This window comes from Struthio camelus, chromosome 4 (assembly GCF_040807025.1).
Source record: "Struthio camelus isolate bStrCam1 chromosome 4, bStrCam1.hap1, whole genome shotgun sequence".
NCBI classification, from domain to species: domain Eukaryota; kingdom Metazoa; phylum Chordata; class Aves; order Struthioniformes; family Struthionidae; genus Struthio; species Struthio camelus.
Window position 1 is genome coordinate 71,507,684 of NC_090945.1, and position 23,938 is coordinate 71,531,621.

The following is a 23,938-nucleotide window of genomic DNA, read 5'->3' on the forward strand; positions in this document are numbered from 1 at the left end:
TATAGATGTTTAAGAGAAGGGATCACATTCTAACTGTCAGTGTATAATCTTAATCTGTTTAGTCAAATGATAAATGATTGCAAGAATTTCTGCCATGAATTTATTGAAAAATGAAAATGGGAAATGTGTAGCTGAGAAAAAATATTCTCTTTAACTATCTCTTTGAGCTGTGTAAATCAGTCATCTGTGTCATCCTAATTTTTAAAAGAAACTTGGATATATTTTGTTTTTTCTACAAAAGAAATGTACTTAGATATGTAAAGATGCATGCTGCTTGCATTTGTGAAGGTTAACATATCTTCTTGAAAATAGCTGTCATCTACCAGACACTCTGCATGCTTGCTATCAGGCAAGAACCCTGCCACACTCTGTCCGCCGTAGTTAGCTGCAGCTGGTGTGCTGAGATCAGGGCATTTGTTTCTCACTGTCTGCTATTTTTTTGTAATTGAAACCTATTTTAATCTGCAAAATGCCTAACCGCACGCCTTCTAAAGATGCACAAGAGCCACTGTTTTTTCTAACTTTAGGAAAACATGCTATTATCTTTTATAATCTATTTAACAGCATTTGAAAGTCTCATTTAATATGGAATGTAGACAATATAATCTAAAGACTACAGCTACTTCCATAAATACAAATCAGATGAAAGAGAAGTTGTCACGCTATATATACTTGCTTACTATTTCTTGTGTTAGAAGAAACTATTAGCCTAAAATCATTAACCTGATTTTGTTGTGTGACTTATTCAAGAAACTCGTCATAGTTTTTGTCTCTTTGTATATTACTTTTTTAGACGAAAGAGAATTCCACATAGGCTTCGTACAAATAAATTGAGGCTCTTAAGAGTGGTATGCGTGCAAACAGGCAAGCCTCACTTCACAGTCAAGTCTGTTTTTAACTGAACAGACTTTGAAATTGCTCACCTTGCATTTCCTATGTTAGGCATAGATTTTCTTGTCTTTTTCTGTTACCTTGGAAGAATTTGTCTTTTTGCTTTTGAAAGAGCTCAGGAAATAAATTTGGTGTTCAGAAAGTTTTATTTTCCTTTAATCATTGACATTTTTGATACGTCTAATTTCTTAAAGAGGAGGAAGTGTTACAATGCTGTGTATAAATTACAGGTATTTTCAAGCTATCTCTTTTTTTTTTTTTTTTTGCTTTCTGAAATCAATAATTTCCTGTTGTAGCTGGAAGTGTTAAATATGGTTTTTTAAAGCGCAGCACCAGCTATTATTACTCTTTCTTAGCAAGTCTTCTAATACAGCATTTGATTTGTTAGTGTGTCCTCGTAGGGAAGCATCAGCAGTAGAGTGTACATGACAGTGAGAAAGTAAACACATGCTTGCAATCAAATTAATGTATTTCATCTGTCTTCAACTAATAACAATCTGTCATGCTATCTATCTGAGAAGGGGCATAAACAGTTTATTTTGTGTTTGGAATAACTTCCTGGAGGTAGTTAATGTGACATGTAGTTTGTCTGACATGAGTATAACCAGATCAACACTCTAGATGTTTTCTTGATAACCTAAAAAAATTACTGAGAAAATCTGTACTGGAACTATATTTATATTTCGTTTTGAGCTTCCTTAAATCAGAGTAGTGGCATAGTTTTCAGGGCTTCCCATGAAAGAGTGTTCTTTCCTTGGCATTTACACAGTTTCAGTGTGAGAAAAAGATTGAAAGTATTAATAAAACATTAACTATAAAAATCGCAGTTTGCGCTCTGACATTTAGGTTTGAGTATTCCCCTTCAAAAGAAGTGTGTGCTATGTTAATTTAGAAGTACCAAATCAACTCATATTTAAAAAGCTAGGTAAAACACAAAGTCTGATAGTACTACTGAGAAGTAATTTAATGAACACCTGGTGCAATTTTGTTGTTAAATTATTGATCATTAATTCTGCATATTTCTAGTTACTCTTTAAATGATTACACAAAAAGGACCGTTGCGTCCAATTAGAAAAAGTGACTGCGCTTGCTTGAAATTCTAACCCATTTCAAATATTCTTTAAAAATTAAGGCATAATTGAATAACTCCATAGTTTAGTGGGAAAACAGTAGGTTACTGGTAAGCTGGGCAATAAAAAAACTAGAGTTTTTGTTGCTTTTTTTCCTATTTTCTTTGGAGTGATGGTAGAAGTAGAAGAAAAACTGGGTAGTCTTGCTTATGGCACTAGAGGCCTGAGAGGGGTTCCTTTTGGCCAGAGCTGTGGGACCTGCCAAACTGTGCTCTGTTGAGGTGTTATGAGGCAGAGCTCTTTTAACAGAGTAGGCCTGGTAAACTGGACAGGAAATCCTGCTGCCCAGTATGCTGCCCCAGTCTGCATCGTGATTACTATTTTACTCTAAGGAAGAGTGGATATTTGGACACATCTTAGGAAAAATCCCTTTTTTATTCCCTCCTTCATGCACTTTTGCTTATGCATGGGAGAAACAGAACCTTCACACGCTGAAGTTAAACTGCATGTTGAACACTGTTTAGCATCTGAAGATAATACTGGGTAACAATATTGGCTTCAGCACTCTACTAGGTATTCAGGTGCTAGAGCTAGATCCATTCTCAAGAACTCTCTCTGAAATTATAGTGAAAAATAGGATGAAAAAGAAATTATCATGTACAGCCCCCTTTTTTATGACCCTGGAGTATTTTCAGAAGAGAAAATATGTGCATAATTTTAAGCACATGTAAATCGAATTAATAAATTATTAAAGCATTTTACTTGTCATGTCTGTGTGGGCTAATCGTGATAGCTCATTATTTAAACATTATGTAATTGTATACCTTGTGTGAACAGCTGCAAATACTTTGCAGAAAGATTTATATTTCGTTTTTCACAGCATACTATAAAAGAATATATTTTTGTGCACCTCTATAGATTAATATAGATATTTACTCGTAAGTTTAAAACTAGCCTTAATTATATTAAAATATGAAATTGTTATAATATCCATGATAACTGCAAAACTAGATTGTTGTAAATTCATTTATGTATTCATACCAATTTTAGTGGCAAATGCTGCAGTTATCAATAGAAGGAGAAGTTTAGCATAAACAGGAGACTGGCCATTCATGACAGATTCCCTCCCAGTTGTTATGATAGCAAACTTTGAAAGTGAAAGGCTGTCAGATTTGGGTGGAGAAGAGTCCCTTTAATAAAACTCTGTAGACTTTATCTTTAGTGTTTCTTTTCATGCATGTGGTTTAGAAAAGTTAGTTATCACTGGTGTAATCAACTCAAATGAGTGTATAGTGCCTTATAGTTTACAAGAACAATCTCAGTGATCCAGGAGAAATGCCGGCAAACTATTAAACATTCACACTCGCTTAACATACGTTATGCATGCCACTCCGCTGTTTATGCCACTTAGAACAAGTACTGTCGCTATTTTTTCAGCTGCCTGGAAGTACCTGTACAAGCTATATATTCATGTTTCTCCCAGAATTACTTCAAAGAAAGATTCATGCAAAAAAGGATGTTTTCCTACTTTTGAAAACTATATTTTTACATGGAGTTCTCCTCCAGTGTTATTATGAAAGAAGAGACTGGCAGTCCTGTGGCAAGAGTTGATAAATTGCACGAGTAACAGCCTTTACGTTCTGCATAAATGATGTGCTTGTTCTGTTGGTTTTTTAACATATGTGCAGTTATTGCTTTGGTAACAATATATATATATATATGTATATATATTTGAATTAAAATAAACTGTTACCACATTTTTGGTCATTTTGAATGGTTACAGCATTCATCATTTGACTGACTGGTGATACATATTTAAAAATGCTTACTGGCTTGTGGTTTGTACTAGTCGTATTACTCTGGTAAGTTGTTATACATGTTTAATTATTGCCTTTATTTTAAGATGATACAGCTGTGGAATTTGATACCACACTATTCCTTGAAGCAAGCTCCAGTGATCCAGTAATATTTGTGCTAGCTCATTTCATTGAAGTAGGTGAGCTAGACTAGTATTTAAACTGCTTGACTATTGCTCAATAACATACAATTTCAATTACTTGCTCTTAATTTCTCTTGTTAAGTTATATAGGGATTTGACTTAGAATAGACTGCTTATGCTGAGTTGTAAGTGTTTGCTCAGAATTTTTCTCACTGTCATTTGTGGTATGTATAGTCTAGCACACAATGCTGTCTTTTCCATTTTAACATAGCACTGCCTAAGGGCTTTTCACTGCAAATAAGAGTGACTTATAGCTGCATTTCAAAAGATGATGGAAATATCGTTTATATAAATTAACTGAAGATGTGATCTAATCAAATCTCTCTAGGCCTATCTTAAAACCATTATTTTGACCTTGTATTTCTTGAAGTTGCACTTTTTCTCTGCAGAGCTTACTGTAATGATATTTAAATGTTTTTCCTTCCATGGATTCTATAGGATTGTTCTTACCTATTTTTCTTCTCACGTCTTCAGGAGCTAGTCTACTACTAGAAAGAGTATCTGTGGGATTTCTTGGGAGTGCCACAGGTTCTCTCTTTGAATTTTTTTCCTCACTCAATCTCTGTTTAATCTCATCTACAAATCAATGTTGAACTCTGTAGGTAGGGGTTTCCAGAGACATGAGAAGCCTGTCTTTTTGAAAGCCTTTCCTACTTCTTTTGCCACAGGGGACACTGGTCTGTGCTAGTTTCATCTAGCAGGAGAGATTTGCACTGAGACCTGTGTCTGGCTTGGTAGAAGTCATGTCTGAATTCCAGAAGTTCCTAAACTATTCTTGTTTTGCTAGTCTCTCTATGGGATACCTGTACATATACACATACAGATCTGTTGCTTATGGAGAAGCAATTTATCTTGCTAGCTTTAACTGAAACCACTCTTCACACCAGACAACCTGAAAGGTGAATGTTTAGTTTGATTCCAGAGAAAGGAAAAGTTAGGTTCTTGATTATTGAGTTAGAAACAAAGCTGTAGAAGAGGAAAAATAAGACAATATATGCTAGTTTGAAAGACTATCTGACAACCCTGTTTTTTTTTGTATTGTCTCACAAGTTTTTTAGTGCATATTTCATCCAAAAAAATGGAAAAAATGGCAACAGCACGTGTTGCAGATGCCTCTTATTAGAAAGGGACTTCAAAATGGCTCTGGGGATGGGTGAGCTATCTCTTTCTGTCTTCATCCAGCTGATCTTAGAAACAATCCTATGACGTATTTTTCTTTCATTTTCTTCATAATGGCCTTCTGCTTCTCCTGATTTCAATTTTAACGTGGTTCGTTTAAGTAATCCATTTAATGCAAATATGGCAAGTGGTGCCTGTATAATCTAGGAATTAGGAGTGGTGTTGTATTCCTATTACATTTTAACTGTTGTATTCCTTCTACTGAAGTAGAAGGAATACTGGTCTTCCTGTTGCTCCCATTTTTCAGACTTTCAGAATTTTAGAAATCATGGATCAAAGAAATATTCTCCTTATATTCTGTAAAATTCACCCATTTTGTGGTTGCTTTAGCTTTTCATGAATGCAGTACATGATTTATTAGCATAGGTGGCAGAGTTTGCACCTAAGCACTTTATTCAAAGTACCTCTTTGTAACATGTGTCTGTTTCAGGGTTCTGTTGTTTTTCAGTGGTTATCTTTCTTTTTTCAAACTGAAATCTTTGTGCCTCCTTTTGACATTTTCTTGTGGCTATCTAGCCATCAGTTTAAATTCTACTTGATAAAGTGGACCTCTGAATTTTCTTCTGCCATTGTTTTCTTTTGCATTCACTTCAAATGAGTAGAGTGGTTGTACCATCTGATATGTCAGCTTCAGTCTGAGCCTTTCTCTAAATTTTCATGTTTAATCTGTGTCCAAGTCTTGCAGATTCTTTCTTTGTGACTTCTGTTAGATATGGCTTATCTTGCCCATTACCACAGTGAAAACTTTGCAAAATTAAGGTTTTGCATCGTAATTACTGAAATTCCCTTTTCTTGGTAAAAGTGATCTTATCTAGTCATTTAAAATATTCTGCAAGATCATTTTCCTGGTTTGTAAAATCAAATTGTATATATCATTCTCTCTCTTTTTTTTTTTTCCCTAGGAAACTTGCTTGTCTTTGCCTTTAAACTTTTCGTGGCTCATGCGCACCCTAGTCTCATCCTTTGTCTCAAAATACCTATTCTTGCTGTCAGTTGGCTCATCATACGGGCCCACACTGGGCAGCTATTAAAAGGGTTTTTTCTATGAAGTACCAACACTCCTTATAAATATCTGTTTAGAGAAGCGTTTTTCTCCTCTAAATCCCTTAGTCTTTTGCTATGATATCTACGTACAAGTTGGACAAGAGTTAATCTTTTCGTGTGCTAAGAATTTTGTCTATCCAGCTGACCAACATCAGATGCCCCCTCCCCCCCCCCAAAAAAAAAAAAAAAGAAAGAAAAGAGGTACTGGAGGGTAATTGTTTCAGCTGATCTTCAGTAACTGCCTATGATTGTGCTCTTAGCCTGTGGCAAATGCAAGGTAATTTGAGTTAGCATAGTCGTCTTTCATTGAGTGCAAACTGCAACTTTTTATAGTTAAATATTTATTAACGCTTGAAACCCCTTTCTTGTACTGAAACTGTGCCCTCTTTCATTGAGGGCTAATGTAACATGAATTGCCTTGCATTTACCGTGGACTGAGAGTGTGCACATGGACAGTTACCTGGCAGTTATCTGGCATAACAGTAACTGTACAGTTCACAGCCGACTGCCCATAATTCAGAAGGCACAAGGTGAAATAGACCCGTAAGAGGGGGGAGGACTAAGAACGAGACAAAATTCAGAAACACAACTTTGTCTTGATTTTTCACTGCCACTGTGTTAGGTTTTAGGTTCTTATGTGCTTTTAATTTCTCTACTGTAGTAAATATATACTCCATTGACAATGTATTATTCTTGATATTTCCACAAATTGAAAATAGGAGGCCTTTAGGAATGTGATTCCCAATGTGGCAGAGGCATTTTCTTCCTGAAAACTCATCAGCCTTTGAACATGCTCTAGTGTTCTGCTGGTCTCTATTGTATTTTTCTTGGGGAAGAGAGACTGAAAGAGGTTTCACTTGTGAGCTTGTGTTTATGGACTTACGTAAGCATTTCATGGTGTTAACAGGGATACAATATAAATGGCATCACCTTTTTTTTTTTGTTAAATTATGACTTTGTGTAGATATATAAAGTTAGGATAGAGCTGAAGAAATACAGTGATGTGGAATTTGGAGGTGGGGTTAAGGTTCCTTTAAAAGCTTGTCAAATAAAAATAGAGAAAATGTTTTATTTTTCCCTAAATAGTAATCTCACTATCATATTTTCCAGGCTTCATGTAAAGCTAGTACATGAAGAATAAAAACAATAGTTAAAAATTATATGGCTTAGACAGTGTACTGCATTTTCTTCTTAAAAGCGTTTTGACAGAGGCTCTCTCTTCTGATAGTTAGTTTTAAGAGAAAAAAGTTAAGTAGCTGCTATATTAACTGCATGAGGTTTTTTTTAATGGTTATCGACTTTGGGATTTATCTTAATAAATGTCTTTGTTCTTCCTATTTTGTGTGAAATAAGATATATTCTCCTTTCAATATTATGGAAAAACCGTACTATAAACATTAGTGTTAATAGCTTAGTATTTTAGTCCTTCACAAATTAATGCCTGTGGTAACTGGATGATTTTAGGCCTGTTCTTATAAACAAGGCCTTACTGATGTGCAAGGAACAGTAATATGTGGCAAAAACTTCACGTTAACCAAGGTAAGCAGTATAAATGGGGTGTAGGAATCCCCTGTTAGACTAAAAATCTCCAAGAGAAAATCTCTAGAGCCTACAAATTAAAGACCTCCAATATCATTTTAAAATAAAGCCTTTTATGTAGTATGAGAGCATTTTTTCAGCTGATAATCAAATGACACTATTATGCAGGCTTACTAGATTTGCAAATTTACAAGTTTTTACAAGTCAGTTGGGTCCCTTCCTCAGGAAATCAGTTTAAGTTTTTTTTTCCTGTATTGACTCAAAGAGCCTAGTTGTCCTTAAATCCTTCTGAATATATTTGCCTTATAATTTGACGGCATTGAGTCAACACCCTTATAGGAACTGTAATGCAATAAAAAGAAACTGTTCAATATAGTTTCCAGTTACCTTAGGATCAGATTTGGAGAAATTGGAATGTACACAATAAAACCTGTGCAAGACTTCAGTTCCAAGTTAGGTTGTAAGCAACCAGTGCTTTTCAATGTAAAATATTGTTTGAAAGTTTTGCTCTACTTCCAATAGGTGTGTAATGGTAAAAATGAAAACAATGCATGTGACTCTTGAAAGAGAGCATTTTACTGTTTTTTGTGATTTTTCTGAACCATCTCTTTGTGGAATTGAAAACTCCATGTACAAATAACTACGTGTCAATGTTTTTACTGAGTTCTTTTTTTTTTTTTTAATTTAATGAATATTTTTGCTCTACCATATTCTGCAATAAAATTCTTTATAACTCATTTGCATTTTTTACTTAGAGAAAAATATGTAGATCCAGACGTGCTTGGCAAACTCTACTTTTATTTTGTAAGAGTTTAGATTACACTCGAATATTCAATATATATCATGCTTGCAAAAGAACGCTTGGAATTTAGTTCTGTCTCAGATTTTGTGTGTAGTTAGTAGTAAAGTCATTGCAAACTGCTTGTGTGTATCCAAAAAGGCATTTATCTTTTACTTAGGATATGAATTTATTGCATTTGAGCATACAATTTAAATTGTGATTTCATTTTAGTTTTGCAAATAAAAGCTGATGTAATGGGTTATTTTTCTTTTGGCAAATGATGATAAAAAAAAAAATATTTGTATTTGTATATGTGTATAAAGAAAAAGGTTATATCTATTGTGTTTCCAGCGAATAATTCCTAAGATAGATATAAATGAATAGACTCCATTGTAGTAATCTTCCCTTTGTTTGTACTTATTTTTTAGTTGATTTGGAGCATATGCGCACAGTGAAGGCTGACAAACACCAACGATTTTGTCAAGAAAACAATTTCAGTAGCCATTTTGTGTCAGCCAAGACAGGCGATTCTGTAAGTAAGAAAAGGAGTCCTTGTAGATTTCTCTTTTTAGAAACCTATTATTCTGAAATATGATGTAGCGGTTTTATTGTACTCCACATATCAAACCATTGAGAACTTTGGCTTCTAAAGGTACTTTTTGCTTGCCTGCTTGCAAGATAAGTGGCTCTTGGCATGTATGTATGTTATATATGTTCTTTATTAATGACAGTAGCTTCTCATCAGATTTGAAGTTTGAGGTATACATTTTAATATGAAAATGACCTGGCTTACATATCAACTTGAGAAATGAGGCCAGCTGCATGTCTGTTTGCTGTCAAACTGTAGTTAAATGTATTCCTCTGTTCCAGGTGAGGTCCATCTATAGGCTATCAATATATAGACTTTCAACAGTAGAAAAAATGATGAGACCCTGTTGCAATCAAAAATTGTAATATGGGTCCTGAGCCAAGAAAGACACTCCCTCTGCATGTTTATTGAAATTTGAATATGCTGCTCTTTGTAGTGCTTTGCAGAGCACATTTTAGAACAATCATTTGCCCCTGAACTATCTGGGATAGTTATTGTCATTGGAAGGGCATGGAAGAAAAGGCTCTTTTTTCAGCTTGCTGTATCTGCCAATTTAAATTACATTATATTATTTTGCTTGATATCTGCCACATACTCAATGACTTTGTTACTCCTGTTTAAAAAAAGTCTCCTTAATCTTATTTATGACAATATAATTTATTTTTGTAATATTGAACAATAAGACCATGTTTAATTATATGGAAGTACAATTTTATAACAAAAAGGGAATCACTGGTATTTTTAAGAGCTTTCATGAAAGATCATTTACCTCTGCAATGGACTGCCTAAGTTTATGAGGTAATAGTTACTGTGTAAAGGTCGAACAATGCTGCCATTGCAAATGTAGTGAATCTTGACTGTCCCCATAGTTTGTGTTAAAGCTCCTGGCATGAATTTTTGTTTAAAAGTTTGAAAATTCTGGCTTTTTATGCTATAAACAGAAGAAAAATGTATCTCATGTAGTGAAGTATGCATATGAAAAAAAATGCATTCCTTTTTTGTGGAGATAGTCTTTTTTGGGGAATTAATAATAGGCAAAATAGCTCTTTTAAGAGATTTATGTAGTTAATATTACAAATGATTAATGAGTCTTTATTATGTCTTTGTAATTGATTCATGAATTACGGCAGCAGTCATTTTATATATTTGTGTGTGTATATAGTTTCTGTTTCAATATCTGCTGACAAAAGAAGATAAGAGATATTGTTTACAATAGTTCATTTTTAGTTTCAATATAAACTTGAATTAACTCTTTCACTGCCACAGCATGCTGGCATTTCAAAATCTTCCGGAGCTCATTTATTTGGGTAGTTGTTCAGGGAAGACAGGGTATTTACTCTAGACAGTGATTTAAAAGGGAGCAATCCATTGCTACTGTGGATATAGACTAGAGGAGTCTTAAATACTCAGTTAAGGTAGATGAGATTGTTTTGTTTTGTTTAAATCCTGTCTTTCCAACAGATTCGTTTCCAAATGCTAATTTTATGCAGCATAGAAAAGCCCAAATGTCTCCTTAGAGGGGAGTTAAGTTTCATGAAAGACTTACTGTAGCTTAGTGACCTTATTGTCCGCCCCACTGCATAACTACAGCACTGAGCTCACGCCTGAAGTTTTGTGTACAAAACATCCTCATGGCAGATAATCTAGCTCAGTACATCTGAGAGCCTGGTGTGGGTTAAGTAGGTATCTGGACAGAGTATGCCTGCTTGAGACTGCCTTTCTTGCCCTGTGGATGCTGGTAGAATAGACCGAGCCTAGACCAGGTGGTTAAAGAGAAATGATTTAGGAAGCTACTGCAGCTTTTTGATTGTGCCATCAGTTACCTGCTGATTTCCATTTTAGGTGTACAAAGAGACAGTGTGAATGGCACTTTTTTTTTAACTTTTCATTGAAAATGACTAAAAGCACTTACATAACTCTTTCCTGGGGGATGGTAACTACCACGATGCAAAGCAACGTGTGCTAAGGGTTTAGGTTGTGAGCTCAGTTGCACAACAGTGTAGACAGAAGACGAAGCTTTACAATACCGTGTTCAGCAGCAGTACCAGCTTAAGCAGCTTCTCCTTAAGATCTGTTGCGTTCTCTAATCTGGTTTAAAATGCAGCTGCCTAAACAGTTGGGTTGGTGGACCGGATTGAGATGAACTGAAGGAATAATTTAGGATAGCATTGCCACCCAATGCTATCTGCCCAGCTGGGGCTAGGCTGCTGCATGCCATACAACATCTTGTTGTTTCCCAGCTATTACTGTTCAGTCCAACACTTACAATGTTTTGTACGAATCTTTAGAAAAAATATATCATTGCTTGGATTTGGTATTGTTAATCTCTTTTTAAGAGTTGGCAGTAGAGGTTTTGGTGATGTTGATGCACAATTCTGTTGTTCTGAATTTCAGAAACCTACATCTCTATTGCACAATACACCGGTAAAGATGTTTTTGTGCTAAACATTAGTGAATACCCTTATTCATATTTTATGGCACTGAGAGTAGTATTTGAGAGGTGGGTTGTGTAAAAGCTTGTTTAAACTTAGGTCTCTGGAGGCAAGGTAGAAGTGTTGCCTAACAATCCAGCATACTGTTCATTCCTTGTACCATTGTTGAGTTATTTTCTCAATTTTTAAACCAAATTGAATGTACCAGATGAGGTTATTTTCAGATCTGTTTTGCACTGGTCATAATTTGTATATCTCATTGTTTACAGTTCAAGAATGATTTGATATATTTGAAAGAACCTTGAGGATGTCTATTTTTAATCATTTAAATTCAATTTAATTTTTTTCCATAGGTCTTCCTGTGTTTTCAGAGAATTGCTGCTGACATCCTTGGCATCAAATTAAACAAAGCAGAAATGGAACAATCACAGGTGATTTTCCACAAATACTTGCTTTTCTTAAATATTTTACTTAGTATATATTAAAAAAAAAACCTCATTGCAAATTAGTAACTTTCCTTTAAAGCAAGCTGCATCTGTTATTCTGGAGACAGTTATTAACTTTCATGACAGCGTTTTTTTGTATTATCTTTATTTATCCAGCATAGTAAACTTGCTGAAACAAGCGTATGTATGTTTGACAAATTAGAAAGAAGGGTAGTTTATGAGTGCTATTTGTTTAAAAATAATTTTTAAGTTTTTTTTTTTTTTTAATACTAAAACCTCTCTGGATACCTGCATATGCAGGTAGCATGGAAGAGACTCTTAAATATTCATCACCATACACCGATATTGGATAATTGGATATTTATGATAATTTTGTTCTATTAAAATTCTTTACATATTTAAAAACAAATTTTATTTAGAACATTGCAAAGTGAAGTAGTAGAGGGCATGAGCCTCTGTGGGTGGAAGTGTTGTAAGTTGATATTCATTGTAGGCATTTAGGGGAAAAACTATTGTCAATCACACAGTCAGGAATTAACTGTGAAATTCTATGATAGGGTGATTTCAGATGTTAGCTTTTATTATAAGTCTATATAAGGTAAGAAGAGAACACAGGTCTTTCCTCAGTAGTGACTGTCTGCCTTAGGGAGGGAATAGTGACTTTTTAAGATTGCTGTTTCCTATTTTATTGTGAGGTACAAATGAGAAGTGAATCCTATTTTGGTTTAGTATACACATTCTCAACAGCAGCAGACCTGAAGAATCATACATTTGGCTGGCTATATTATAACACTCTGGCTTCTGTAGTTATTTTTTGCACTGCTCCAGTTCCAAATAATTTTCCCCTAAAGCGGTTTCAGAGTTTCTGCCCCTGCATTTTTTGTATTGTTCTTTGCATTATGAGTGTTATCTTGGAGATTTTCTGACATTTCCTCTGCTGTAAATAAGGGCTGAGAGAGGAGAATATTTCCCAGCAGTAGGTGGGAAGGTCATCTAGGAAGTCCTTCTCCATTGTCTTGTATTGGTTTGTAGTGAGTTAGAGATGTGAATAAACAATTTTGCTGTGAACCCATGGAAAAACTGCAAAACCCTGTTGTGTGTCCTGCTTTGAACTGTGAGAGTTTTCTGTTTTTTCAAAGAACATTTCATCCTTTTCAGTAATTGTCACATGCAAAATAGCTCTAATGAGAGCAATGTTTTATACCTTATTGAATTAGTGGGGATAAGATATTTCCAATTTTTTTTTTTTAATTTAAACTGTAACTGTATTAAATTAATTAACATGTGAGTTCTTGCTTACCTGTATCTGCCAGAGTTGGAAAGCACTTAGTTTATATTAATGAATGTTAGGAGAACAAAAATGTGTTAATTGTTCAAATAAGCAACCAAGCAAGAGGTTTTCTAAAACCCCTTTTCCCATACCAACTCCTTCCCTGTTCCTGCTTTTTCAAATAGTGTTCCTGCCAGGAAGACTGTTTGCTTAGGTTTGAACTGAAAGGATTTTACAAACCTAGTTTCAAAAACCTCAGAAAACAAAGATTACACTACTGAGGCAACCCTTACTGTCGCATGACATTTGAGACTACAATGCAGTTATTTTATATTACCTTGTTAAACCAAAAGGTGGCTACGCTAGTGGCTCAGTATCCTGGAATTGCTAGTTGCTATTAATATTAAACAAGACCCCAAAATAAATCAGCAAGTTTATTACAAAAAGCAAAATACTTCTTACGTACAGCTTAGTCTCCTGCTTTTTGAAACACACAATAAATATATAATTTCTGAAAGTGTTTTACCACGACGTTGTTTACAGTCTGTGTTGAAGTGGGCAAATAGAAAACGGTATTGCAAACAGTAAAATGGTGAAATATGCTTAGAGTGCATACCTAACAAGCAAAGCAAAAGAGCTTTGAAGAACTTTAAATTGTAGGTAGAGAAATACTGAGTGTGTACTTGCAGTGCTCTTTTACTACTAAGGCACCATCAATCTGTTGTTCTGAGCTGCATCAGGATTTGTATACAAATAATTCATCACAAAAGAGTTCTTTAATTTTTCTTTGGTTGTTTATCTTGCATTAGAACATCAGCCTTATATTAGATCAGTCTGTGTTGTGTGAGAGGAAGAAGAAATCTTTCCTCTTCTGATAATTCAGGTTAAGGTTTTGGATAGGTATGCAAATATATGAAGTTAAAAAGAGGACATGAGAAATGGGACAGCAGTTATATGGAACATTTGTAGCTTTCTAAAGAAGGTATTTATTTTTGGGTTCTTCTTTAAATAAGAACCTGTATATAACCCTGAATCAAGAACACATAACTTTGTCAAATCTATATCAGCTTTAAATAGATTTATTTCTCCCTCAGTATTATAACTTCAACTCATAATTATGTTGACTAGCTCACTGGAACATGCAACACGTGGATTGGACAAAGTTGATATTATGCAAATTGAAGTAGCAATAGCCTATGGCTAGGTCATATGCGTAAATTAACTACTGTGGCCCATGCAGGCTGCTGTTAATGTGAATTCAAGCTGCAGTGGCTTTGAAACAAGACAGAACAGAACAGAACCCTAGGCCTGTAAATGGAGTTGGATAGAACAGAAACTTCATTGTCTGGCCATTCAGGTACAGCAAGAGTCTCTATATAGTGAGATAGTGGGCATGTGGCTGAAGAGTGAGAGCTGTAAAGCAACCACCAGTTTTTGCAAGGTTCTGCTGATCAAGCATAGTTTCCATCTATTCTGAACAAGCAACAATTCTATGCTAACGGTATAACGTTTGCTCCCTTTAAGAGCGCTATCTTGAACGGGCAATAGGAATTACCCAGAATTAAACCAGTGAGAAACCAATGGGAATTATTTTGAAGCTTCTGTCAGTTAGAAATATTTTAATGTCCATTGTTGTATGGAACTGAATTCCCTAGTCATTGCTTAGGATAGTAAAGGGAAAGTCTCTGCATAAAATAGGAAAAGGAAAGCTTTGATCTTCATATCCTCAGAGAGATGAATAGAAGGACATTTACTGAGAGGAATCTGTATTAGTCTGCAGTGGAAAAGCCTAATTGGAGCTATATATTGATGCTGTATTCCAAAAGTGTGGAACTGGTCTCTTGGCTGGGAGAAGGTGGTGTTAGATGATATTACCATTAGGGAACTGAAATGGTATGCTAGAACACAGAGATGTAGAGCTGGTGTCTGGTTTACCCCAGACTTTTTGTATGTCTGGGACAGATCACTTAGTGTGCTTTCTTTTTTCCTTTTTTTTTTTTCTTTTTCCATCTGCAGAGTGAATATTAGGCTTCCTTACATTGTAGAACAGTTATGTGAATGTGTTTATTAAAATTTCTAGGCATTTAATACTCTAGCTACTGGAGTATAAAAGTATCTAGATAGATGTTATAAAGAAACAGAAAAAGGAGAGAAAAAAACAAAAGAAATAAGCGTGATTCATCCTTAAATCAATAAATATACAAGTGTTGACTTGGACTGCATGTTTCAACAAAGAGTAAAATGTGTTTTAGTTTTACAAGAGTGCATTATTTACATCCTGGATAATCCTTTGAATTTTGAATATTTGGTGTAATATGAGGATAAAGTTAAATTTCTTGATTTTGAAAAATGATAAACTTGCTACTTGAAAGCATTTGTTAGAGAACATCAAATACCTTCAAATGTAACACATTTAGTGTAGGTGGTAACTAAGGATAAGGTGAAATACTGAATTTGTGTAAATCAGCGACAGGGAAATGCTGTGAGTTGTGTTTTATTATGTCTTTCTTCATTTTTACTGATTGTCTAATACTGTGAATACTCTTTAAAAATATTTCTTAACACCTGTGATTTTATGCCTGAAGATCATATTTCTCATATTAAAAAAAAAAAAAATCTAATTGTCATGGTCACTAGGAAGATCCTGGAAATAATTCACGTGTAGTTAGAAGTAATAGGAACCCAAGCATTATTTTAACTTGCATGAATTTGTGGGGCTTGACTCTGGAAACGTTGGTGACTGGCAGAACTGTGGAAAACCTTGTGACAAGGTGGATGTGGTTCTTGGTCCCCTTCTAAGCAGCAGCTTAATTAAGTCAATTGTTAATTAAGTACAAGAACAAGTCTTGCCATTTAGTCTTTAGAACTCATTGTTTTGCAGCAGTTTAAGATGTTAAAGAAAGCCACGCTATTTGTTACTGCCCTCTTGCTGGAATGCGTTGCTCCCCCAGCAGAATCAGAAAATGGAAGGTGATCCTGTGCCTTGGCCACATCAGGGTGAAGCTCAGCAGCTTAGCTTAAACTGCTGATGAAAGTTGTTTTTAAGTGAAGTTGCCAGACTTTGCGCTGAAGCGGATGAGGTGCAAGTACATGTTCCGTTCCGTTCCAGCAGTGCTCTCCAGCAGAGGGCTAGAACAGACATTCGGAGGTGGTCAGTTTTTAAGCTTTCTCTGCTAGAGCTGCTAAATCTTGTCTGTTAACATGCTGAGATGACTGTTAATCAAACCTTTATTTAGTCAAAACTGTGGTGAAACAAAGGAATAGATTACTGTTTATGTGTGTCTGGAAAGTAGAGAATGTTTTTGAAGTGGAACAGTTCCAAAATAAGTCAGAATCTGCAATTTTCTTATTTTCAGTCCTCAAATTGCTTTCTCCCTTAAATCACAAGGGTCTGTTGAAATTTAAGGAAATAGATCCTTTACTAATCAAATGTTTTTCTTTCTATATTTTTTACTTTCAACTATAGTATAAAAACTGCATGGGGTGCAGCTTTGTTCCTTGGCATTGGCAAGAGTTAGCATTTCTGTAAGGGATATATAGTTTTCTCTTTAATTAAATGCCAGCTTTGTACAACAAAATGTTTGGCAAATATGTTAGATTTGGAATTCAGAGCACCTGCACCAAGTTAAGTGGACTTCTGATTACTGGCAGCGGTTCGAACCTTGGCGGTGATATGCCTGACCTCCAAACTGATACAAAGATGCCCAAGTTTTTATTCAGAATGAAGTTAATATAAGAAATATGGCAGTAGTGATTTTTTTTCCTCTTATTTAGCTGAAATTCCTTTAGAAAATCCGAGTCATTTATGTTAGTCAGTTTCCTGCTACAAAGTGGCTAAACCTGGGTCACTAACCTAACCCCGTGTTTACATGATGGGATTTAGAGCAGTGTTTTGAGGAAAAATTAATTGCCCACTGATTGCAAGAATTTTTTTTTTTTCCTCAGCTCTAGTCAAAAGATTGGTATGAAGAAACTAGGTCCTGTGAGGTCAGATAACACTGTTTAATGCTAAACCTCCATCTACTGCCTTACATGGGATTTGGCAACCTTTCACTTGATAACATCAGGCCAGGAGTCTAGTAAATCATGAGTGTTGTCCACCAGATAAGATAATATGAACATGATCAATTAAACTCAAGAAGAGTACATCAGCAGCTAATAAATCCAGGTCCTTTACCAGCCAATTTGATCATTATTGCTTGTTTGGCATAGAGGTTTTATTTACAGAAGTAATTGTAACAAGTAACATATACTGTTTATATAGTCATATAATCAACTATACTAATGTTTTCTTCAAAATAATAACATAATTTAATTTCTCCATTCCTTTTTATCTTGAAAATGTGTTGTGAAAAGGTGAAGTATTTAAGAAAAATTATTCGATTAACAGCATATTTCATAGCAGAGCTCCTTTGTTACTTTGTTCAAATTGTTATATGGATTTTTCTCCCCTGTACAGAAATACTGTATTAATGTTCATATTTTTAATGGTATTGTATGTCTTTAAGAAGAAAAAGGAGAATTTTTTTTTTTTACATGAAGCAAAGTTTTGGCGAAGAAAATGAAAGCTTGCAATAAAACTGTTAAATATAGCATGTAGATGTGAGCTTGTTCATTTATTTAACTGTTTCTGGAAAAATGCGTAGTTATAATGAAATAATTATGTAATGGGAAAGATGCATGCATCATTTTAATGCAGTTGTAATAGTTGATGGGAAGCTGATTAATACGATATTTATTTACCTTAGATACGATATTTATTTACCTTAGATTTAAAGGAAGAGTCCATTGTCATCTTTTCTTTCACTGAATTGTCTTCCTTTTTATCCTGTACCTTCTCCTGTCTGAACTTTATCATGTTTTTATTGGTTGCACATATCAATGTTTCACTTTGGTGCTTTGAAAAGGCATGCCGTTGAAGGAGTTGGAGAAGCAACTCTGATGCTAATAGTGAAGCTTCCAACTAGGCATGTTTTTCTTGTTCAGCATAGGGCCTGAAAAGAAATGTACTTTGGTTTTGCTTCTGCATTGTCATTTTATGTCATTCATTCCTTCTTTTCAGCAACTGATCAGACTTCCCATTTTTTCCTTCTCTTTTGTTTTTACATTCTTCTCCTTACTCTCTATCCATTATGTTGATACATGATTAACAGCATGTTGTCAGGGCAGAACTAGTGAGATATCCTGAAGAAGATAACCAGCGTCACAACACTTCCAACTGCCAGAGCAAAATCTGCTCAATGCAGTAATTCAGGTATTGATGTAAAAGTTTTTCTGTTTTTCTGTTTTTTTTTTTTTTTCCAAGCTGTGTTGCTTTTACATGAAGTAGTAACTGTGACAGTAAGTTCTACTGGAAAGTGTATGCTTACTATCTGTAAGCAGTAATAATAGCGTATTAGTTTGGAACTTAATGCACCATTACATGGTATTTCTAATAGCCAGTTAGTTCACAGAAACTTTGTAATACTACGCATCAGTACATTAGGAAGGACTTTCAGTGCTGAATATTCAAAATGTTATGTAGCTGCCTCAAGTGGAAATGGACACAAAATTAAAGTGTTGTGTCTCTCTTCTCATATAAGAGAGATCAAGAGTCCTGTCAAATACTTTGCTAATAGAACGTGTACCACTTGTTGGAGCTGTAATAGAAAATAAATGTTTATAGTATGCAGAGGTTCTTTTTATATTGGTCTTTCGTCTTTCTGCCTATCAAAGCTTTTTTGAAATTTGCTTTGAATTCTGTCCTTCTTTTCCTGTGAAGAGGTTGGGACAAAGAGGGATAAACAAACTTACAATTTCCAGCTACAATGTAGGCAATTACTCATAAAGAATACATGCAGTAGTCCTTATAAAACAAATACCGTTTTATTAATTCCATTTTATTATTTCCACACAAAACAGTTTTCACAAAAGAGAAAATGCATTCGTTGCTTTTGTAAAGGAGTCCCATTACTGTATTAGCCCTGTAAAATTGTTGTGAAGCTTACTAAGTCACTTCTTGCTGCTTAGTGTGAGTAAACTGGTATGTAGAGTAAGAATTAACACCTGATAAGACTTTTTGTAAGGTGGTGAAGAAAACTGAATTGTGTTCCTCCTGATTTTTTTTTTCTTTTCTTTCATGTATCATAGTAAAATACTTGTTGAACGCTTTGCCAGCATCAAGATTGTTTTGTGTCTGATTATTGCTGTGTTTTCTTTTATAACAGAGAGTGGTGAAGGCAGATATTGTCAACTACAGTCAGGAACCTGTGACAAGAACCGTCAATCCTCCTAGAAGCTCAATGTGTGCAGTTCAATGACCATATTATTTTTCTCTGTATTCATACCTTTGGCAGTCCTCCTACCTTGACACAGACTCCGGGATTGCCAGGAACTTTGTTTTAACAGTGGCCATCACTGCAATGCAAGTAGGGGTTCCAAAAACATGTTGCACCATTGTATGTTGAAAAGCAGCAGGCAGTCTTTTGACTGGCCAGGTTTCAAACGTTAGACCACACACCTTGGAAAATTAAGATCTTTATTCTTTTAAATTATATTTCAATAGAGCAGTATAACTGTGTTTATACATTTTCTCCTCTCTATTGGACTGATACTGGAATTAAGTTGGATGAGACGTCCTGCATTTTAAATAATTTTAAAGACATCACTGTTGAAAGGTATTTTGCCAAAACATGTTGTCCTTTTTTCCCCTCACGTCCTGTGATCTAAACTGACACTACGCAAAATGTAACTTGGAAAAGCTATTGTTGGAATAATGTTGAGCAAGTAATATATTTTATCTAGTGATAATTTGGAAAGTATTTCATTATTATATATATTTATATATAGTGCAAAATGTATAAATTGTATCCAGTAAGAAACAGTGCTTGAAATAAAGCTGTAATATGAAAACAGTTATTTTTCTGAAGTCTCCAGTTGTCTCCATGGATGCTGTGAAGAATGCTAGTGTTTTTGTGCGTTTTTATTACCGCATCAGCATTACTTCCTGCAGTAGATATGCTCATATGTCTTCATGAATATACATGAACCTCAGTTGGCAATTTGGACTGTTAATGTTGAGTGTTATATTCAGTGTGCATTAGGAACTGTTGATATATCAATTAGGATCAGTCATTTTTAATAACTAACTGAATGACTTTTGGGCTGGTATTCTTTTCTTTCCAGTTCAGAGTGCCAGACACAAATAAAAAGTAGCTAACTACTCAGTCCTGTCTGCTCTGTGATCAACACATTTCTTCTCTGCTCTTTTTCTGGAAGTCTTTTAGATATGCAGTTCTTTCCTGGCACATCTGAATAGGGAACTGAGGAAAGAAAAGAGGTATTAGCTAACTTGATTTCAGTAGAAAAACTTAGAAAGCTTTTCCTGTTGTAAGTCTAGAATGTGTTTTCTAAAAAGCGCAACAAAACATTTGGAGATTAAGGAAGTTAATAAGGCTGAGCAAAGGAAGTTTGTGTATCACAAGTGAGAAATGACAAGGTCCTTCAAGTGACTATTCCTATTAAACTGTCCAAGCACGTGCTTAATGGTTACAGCAAATGTATTTGAAAAAAGATTGCATATGGCAAGAATGTGCTGTTTGATGCTATTTTGGTATATTCCAAGTTCATTGAAAGGTGAAGTTCATTTTTAAATCGTTCAATATGCAGTTTGACTGATAGTTTTGTAAGATTAAATGTTGTGAAATGTTAGCATTCAAATGTGGGAAATTCTCAAAAACAAGTTGAGATACTGAGAAATTATTATAGACTGAGCTAGGTGTGAATTTTCAGTCATTTATTCTAGTGTTGCTGTTTGTGTTCTTGCTCCTTTCCCATGGTAAACATTGTATAGCTTTACCTTGCAGTTAAATGCAACAGAAAGGTGTATCATTCACTTACCACCAGATGAGAAAACCGGCTTTTGCAGATATCCTGAAGTAGCCCATGAGTTTGCAAATTTGTGCTCTCCACAGAATGAATGTGGTAAACTTTTAATCTGTGCCTTCAGATTTTTTTTCTTTCTGTTCGGAGCTCCTCTATCCGCATATTCAAATATTCATGACAGCTGTCCCCTCTGTGAGGATCTGAGCACAACCTCTTTAGACAGTTGAACAGCCATCTTTCTTCGGTGCACATGAGTCAACTCCATAGTACTGCTACCAAGTGATATATGTAGCGTTTGAAAACGTGAGCATTTTTGACACTTCAAAAAGTTTTTTCCATGCTCTGCAGTAAGCTAGAATCAAGACTGTTGGGGCAAAGATGATAGAAATAAGATGCCTGTCAGTCTGTATTGAAGGCATATCAGGGATCTTCAGGTACTTAATTGGCAATGATCCTTTCTTTCCATCTTTATGCTCCATTCTTTTCACTGCTGTTGTTGATGTTGGGGAAGTTCTATCTGCAGGACCAAGACAACCAAATGTTACGAAAGTTTTTGTTCCCTGTGTGCTTCTGGCATGCAGGCTCAGATGGTGGGAGAGTCATAGTTTTAAATTCATGCCTTCTGTAAAAAGCTATCTGTGTAAATGTGATAGCACTTCCCTAAGACAACAAATGACATTAACAGTAACTTGGCTAGCCTGTAACAAGGAATCTTTAAAGAATACAGGTCTACTGAAGTTTTTTTCTTGCAATGTAAACGGGGGTATCCACCTTAGAGGTGTAGAATGTCAGCATGACCAGCCCTCAACAGGTTAAGATGAGCAAAAATTGACATTTTTTTTTCCTGTAAAAACTTCTGTAATCTTACTTTTCAGAAGAGAATGCTTTTTTCTAGCTTTTGAAGTAATGCCCCTTATTAATTACATAATCAAAAAAATTTTACTCTTACACTTGGGAAAAACCTGCACTATGAAAGCTGAGATACATGTTGTAGTCCAATCTATTTTACAGCTGGATTTTACATTTCTAACCTTTTGTGATCTTTTATTCTCAATGTCTACTTTTCTAGCCGTCTTTGACTCTTGCTTCCTTTTTGTACTTTCCTCTCATTGATCTTCTCACTGTTTTTTGTTTCAGCTCTATCTTCTCTGAACGTATTTGTGTTTACATTTCCAAGCCATTCTCATTCCTCCTCCCTAACATGTATGTATATTATTTACGCTAACTATGAATCTCTTGTCTTGTGTGCCCCCAGCCCCTTCTTTTGCTGCCCCTCTTAACCTCCTCACATTCTCTGTATTGTATACTGACTTCCACTCTCCCTGCCTTTCCCTAGCCTGGCTACCCCATTTAGATCCATTACCTGTCCACATTTTAATCCTTACAAATGAGCTTTGCTCTTTTCACTCAGCCCTGGGGACCCCACCCTGAGTCTTCAGATTCCAGCTGCAGTCTAAATCCTTAGCTGTGGTAGCTGCCTTTGAAGTATTGCAGCAGCTGTTGTTGGAGATTCAGGAGTGCCTTTGCCATCTGTATGGCCTAAGTTCCACAAGGCTGAGCAGAAAGGTCAAAGATAATTCTGGAGGATTAAGCAACCTGGAAAGAGGGAGTAGACTGTGCTCTACACAGAAGGCAAGGGCTATCTGGCGACTGAAGCGATAGAAACAAATTTAATCAGCGAAATGTGTAGTAGGGAGGCAGGCAAGCCACCACCATGTATCCGATATCCTTCTGCAAGCATGTTTCATTTATTACAGATCCATGAGACTCTCATACAATTGAGTTTAAGCATGTGCCGTGTTAATCTATCTAAAAGTCTTTTGCAAGGTGGGAATTGGTTGAAAGCAGTTCAGCCATCAGTAATGATGTTAAATAATGCAACAGTTGCCAAAAGTGAGGCCACAGTTCACAGAAGTATTGATGCATATGCTAATTTTCCATTGACATCAGAGGGGTGTAAGCATTTTCTTTCCTGAAGTTGAGGTCAAATAAAGGGAAGAAACTTGTTCGGGCCCTAGTCTTATACAGATCTACAGTGGTGAAGCGATCTGCCTGCTCAGAGCTGTTGTAACTAATCATTTTGATAACAGCTCTGTAGCTAAAAATTGTTTTTAAGCTCAGCTCACCGCTACAATCACTCTTACGTGATGCCATGGATACAAACACATTCTCTCTGATTATATGTTCGATTACAAATGCTTTCAAAACATGTATTTGAAGAGTTATTTTACGGATACAACTTATTTTCTTTTGTAGTTTTAAAATTTTGTTGGGGCCAAATTTAATCTTTTTCATAAACAGCAGTATTAAGATATTTTCCCTTATGACCAGCTGTTGTGAGTGCCAGAACCCATGGTGAGTTCATGATCTGCTCTCTGAATATGTTGTTCTTTGACAGTTCATAAAAGTTATGAAAACACATGAGGCTTCTTTTTAACGAGAATAACTTCATTTATATATAGTTTTAAAGGACACATACAAGGTCATTAGAAAAATATTAAGTTTTTTTTGAGGAATTTGAAAATTTTAGGTGCTACCAATCTGCAGCATTAAGCATTTAAATACCTAAAAAATCTGATCTGTAAAACACTGTTTGAATTTCTCTAGAAGTAAAGGGCTATTGGATCGATGCCTTCTTCCAAATGCAAAGCTGATTTTATTGTCATAATAAACACTGGCAGATCCACCTGATAATGAACCTGGTAGCCAATATTTTGTATAATTTATAATGAAAAAAGGCCTAGTAATATTTTTAAATTGTCTATTCTTTTGCTTTTCTGATGATAATAAATGAATTGAAATAATATTTTTCCTTTGTACATCTAGCTTATGTTA

The 23,938-nt window shown here is 35.1% G+C and overlaps 1 protein-coding gene across 4 annotated transcripts in view; it reads left to right on the forward strand.

Moving 5' to 3' along the window:
* The window catches only part of RAB28 (RAB28, member RAS oncogene family), a 66,807-nt gene extending 46,665 nt beyond the window's left edge, over positions 1-20,142 (forward strand). The window contains exons 5-8 of one of the 4 annotated variants that reach the window (XM_068943358.1): positions 8,932-9,035; positions 11,878-11,955; positions 18,394-18,494; positions 19,447-20,136. In XM_068943358.1, the coding sequence (XP_068799459.1) occupies positions 8,932-9,035; positions 11,878-11,955; positions 18,394-18,489 (278 nt within the window). In that variant the 3' untranslated portion in view covers positions 18,490-18,494; positions 19,447-20,136. Of the gene's footprint in view, positions 1-8,931; positions 9,036-11,877; positions 11,956-18,393; positions 18,495-19,446 lie in introns of all 4 variants that reach the window. The other 3 variants (XM_009686265.2, XM_068943359.1, XM_068943360.1) reach the window with 3 other exon arrangements.
* The last annotated feature ends 3,796 nt before the right edge of the window (positions 20,143-23,938 follow it).